At 39.2% G+C, this 3,608-nt stretch overlaps 1 protein-coding gene across 1 annotated transcript; it reads right to left on the bottom strand.

Moving 5' to 3' along the window:
* Nucleotides 1-203: 203 nt before the first annotated feature.
* Nucleotides 204-2,419, bottom strand: LOC138869137 (spindle assembly checkpoint component MAD1-like). Its single transcript, XM_070146732.1, has 5 exons — nucleotides 2,041-2,419; nucleotides 1,354-1,821; nucleotides 958-986; nucleotides 519-662; nucleotides 204-272 (listed from the first exon to the last, which is right to left on the bottom strand). Exons 1-5 carry the CDS (start codon nucleotides 2,417-2,419, stop codon nucleotides 204-206), a joined length of 1,089 nt encoding a protein of 362 aa, XP_070002833.1.
* Nucleotides 2,420-3,608: the final 1,189 nt, after the last annotated feature.

The raw sequence follows: 3,608 nt of genomic DNA, 5'->3' as shown, positions 1-3,608 counted from the left end.
CTTTAATTGTGATCTAGTCTTAACTCCAGCTACTGGATCAGTGATAATGTTCTCAATAGGATGAGAACTTTGATACTTGTGAGGTTTCACAACCAACTGGTTTTTGCTAGATGTTTCTCCCATGTTCTGTTGCTGAGGAACAGGGTCATGAACAAGTTCTTTTAGGGGATTTATTTCAATTCATCCTTGATTAGTTCCCCCTATCAAGTTGCCCTGGATGGAAGAACCTGTTCCATAACCTGTTCCGTCTTTTGGTGCCACTTAGACTTGTGCTGAGGATTCAATCAGATCCTTTACCAATCCAATAACTTCATCTTCGTGTTCTTCTTTTCACCTCTGCTCATGGTTCTCATTGGACCACATAGATCCATATGGACCAGTTCCAACGACTTGGTTGTGCTTACCATTTTCTTACTTTTGAAGGATGATCTTACCTGCTTCCCCCTTGCACAAGCCTCACAAACTTTGTCTTCCTTGATCTTGATGTTAGGTAACCCTATTACCAAGTCCTTAGAGACCAATTTGTTTAGCTGATTCAGACTGGCATGACCAAGTCTTTTGTGCCACATGAGGGGATCATTATCCAGCACACTTAGGCAGGTTAGTTTATTTTCGGAGAGAGTGGACAAATCTACAATGTAAATATTGTTAACTCTTTTTTCCTGCAAAACAATTTTGTCAGTGGTAAGATTAATCACAAAGCATTTAGTAGAGGTGAATGCTACAAGGTTATCTCTTCAACACAGTTGTGACACACTGATAAGGCTGTATTTCAAGCCATCTATCAAGTAGACATTCTCAATGGAGTGAGAGTCTATCTTACCTACCTTTCCAACCCCAATGATCTCACCTTTCTTCCCATTTCCAAAGGAGACATTGCCTCCCTTTAAGTCCTTAAGTGAAAGGAACTGGTTCTTGCTTCCAGCCATATGTTTTGAGCAACCACTATACATGTACCATATTTTGCTGCTTCCCTTCACTTGGACCTGCAAAAAGAAATTTGGGGTTAGTCTTAGGAACCCAAACTAGTTTGTGTCCCTTTCTATAGGAAAAGGGATAAATCAGATTCCTTCTAGCCCACCCAGGCAGCCTATTGTTTTCTTGAACAAAGGTTTAGTTCTTTTGACTAGCCTTTTTTTTTGCATTACATTCATTTTTGTAATGGCCAGTCTTGCCACAATGTGTGCAAATTTTGTTTTCAGGAAGAGTGAGGTACTTTCTTTTAGGATCCCACTTAGGTGCTTGAGTTCCATAACCAAGTCCTCTTTTGTTGCTACTGTGGTGTTCGTGTTGCCAGGAGAGTGCATCAGAAGCCTTGTTCCATTTGCAAGTTCTGTCTAGTTAATATTTTACCTTCCCCAAGATCTTCTTTTAGTACTCTTATCTGCTCATCTTTCTTGTATAGCTCATCCTTCATTTTTCCTAAGTTTTCTTCTAGGGTGAGATGAGTATGATCAGATTTCTTGTTTCCTGTTCCTAGTTTCAGTTTTAAGTTTTCAGACCTAAGTTCTAGGACACTAGTGTCAAGTTCAAGAACCTGGTTCTTGAACTCATTATTTTCACTTTCACTCTCATTAGCCCTAGACTCTAGATTTTTGGACATGGCTTTTAGGATCATACATTCCCTATACAGCTCTTCCTTTTCATTGTTAATTATCTCAAACTCATCAATGAAATCATGTAATTGCTCGGACAACCTTTCTTTAGACAGGAATTTAATCTTGTCTTTGAGATGAAGAATACTTACCTCTTGTTCATCATCTGATTCTCCTATGGCCACAAGAGCTTGTTCATCTCTAGCTCCATCTTCTGATTCCTCATCTGATGTTTCTCCCTAGGCAGCAACCATAACCTTTGTTGATCTTTTGTTCCTTTTTGGTTGAACATGTTCCTTATTCCTGCTCCTTCGTTCAACGCTTTCTTTCTTCTACTCAATTTCCCATTGAGGGTAGTTCTTGATCATGTGATCAGTCTTAGCACACTTGTAGTAGCCCTCATTGGTATGTTTCTCAGGAGCCCTTGGTTGGTTGAAGGTTGTACCTCTTGAAGAACCCTTTCCTCTCATCAAGTAATTTTTGAAATTTCTAGTGATCATAGTCATTTCATCATCCTCCAGATCTGAACCTTCAGCAATTCTGAGAGCTAGACTTCTTTCATTCTTTGGTGCATCCATTTTTATGGTCTGCCTTTTCAGTTCATAGGCAGTAAGGTTTCCTATTAGTTCATCCATCTTGAGGGTAGCAATGTTCATTGATTCCTGAATAGCAGTGATTTTGCTTTCCCAAGAGACTGGCAGAAGCCTGGTCAAAATCTTCTCAACTTTTTCTTCTTCAAGACTAATCCTTCCAAGAGATTTAAGTTCATTTGTCAGTGTGGTGAACCTTGTATACATCTCTTGGATGGTTTCTCCTTCCTTCATGGTAAAGTTCTCATATTGGGAGTACAGTGTGTTCCTCTAGACCTCTTCACTTGAGGTGTTCCTTCATGAGCCACTTGCAAAGTGTCCTAGATTTCCTTAGTAGTGGTACAACTTTGAATTTTACTGTACTCATCTAGACCTAGTCCACACACAAGCCATTTCTTGGACTTAGCATTCTTCTACCACTTCTTCAGGTCTTCAGCACTGCAGTCAGCTCTAGTCTTTGGCACATCCACTCCTTCATCATTCTTCTTTGTAGTTGCTAGAGGACCATCAGTAACTATGTCCTAGAGTTCATAGTCTTCTCCTATGATGTGATCCCTCATCCTGTTCTTCCACCAAGAATAGTACTAACCATTGAAAAGTGAAGGCCTAGCAGTGGATTGCCCTTCCAAGTTTCTAGGTGGTGCACTCATGTTGATCTCTTCTTAAGGTGTTAGCCTCTTCAGGGATAACCCGCTTTGATACCAATTGATGTTATAAGCATCAATACCACACAAGAGGGGGGTGATTTGTGTGGTACCCAACTTTAGATCTAGAAGAACCAGGTTCCTCTAGGTGTTCTAACTACTACTGTTTGCGGAATTAAAAGTACATAAAATAAAGAACACAGAAATTTTACGTGGAAAACACCCGGCTCAAAAGGTGAAAAAACGACGACCTACTACTCAGTAGGATTTTCCCCAACACTTCACTAAATCACTGAGCCAAAACAGCATTTACAAAACTCTTTGTAAACCTAAGGATTACCTCTAATCTTGTTCTAGCAACCAGCCTCTAACTGTTGCGACAACTTCAAGTTAGCCTATAACTTGAACTTTCTAAGTAACTAATACAATTGCTTCTATGAAAGCTGGAAAGGTACAACTTTAATCCACCTACTACAATTGAACTAGCATATGAAAAAACATAATAGAACTGGTTCTTCTATCTTATTCAAGTAGCTTCAGGAGTGCACACTCAAATCTCACATAAATTGTTTGCAAAATTGCCTTGCTCTTTTGCTTTCAAGTTAGTTTAACTTCTGTGTATGTGCAATACCTGTAAAAGAGAACAATCACTGTTATTTAATGAGATAGTAATTACAGTTTGATTGAGACTCAATTGTTGATCTTCCATCGAAGTTGAGTTCTTGAACAACACAAACTCCAACACTATCTTTTATCCGAATTGTGTTCTCTTCACATAA

The sequence above is a fragment of the Nicotiana sylvestris genome, chromosome 5, assembly GCF_000393655.2.
Source record: "Nicotiana sylvestris chromosome 5, ASM39365v2, whole genome shotgun sequence".
NCBI lineage: Eukaryota > Viridiplantae > Streptophyta > Magnoliopsida > Solanales > Solanaceae > Nicotiana > Nicotiana sylvestris.
This window is presented reverse-complemented; position numbering and strand designations above follow the sequence as displayed.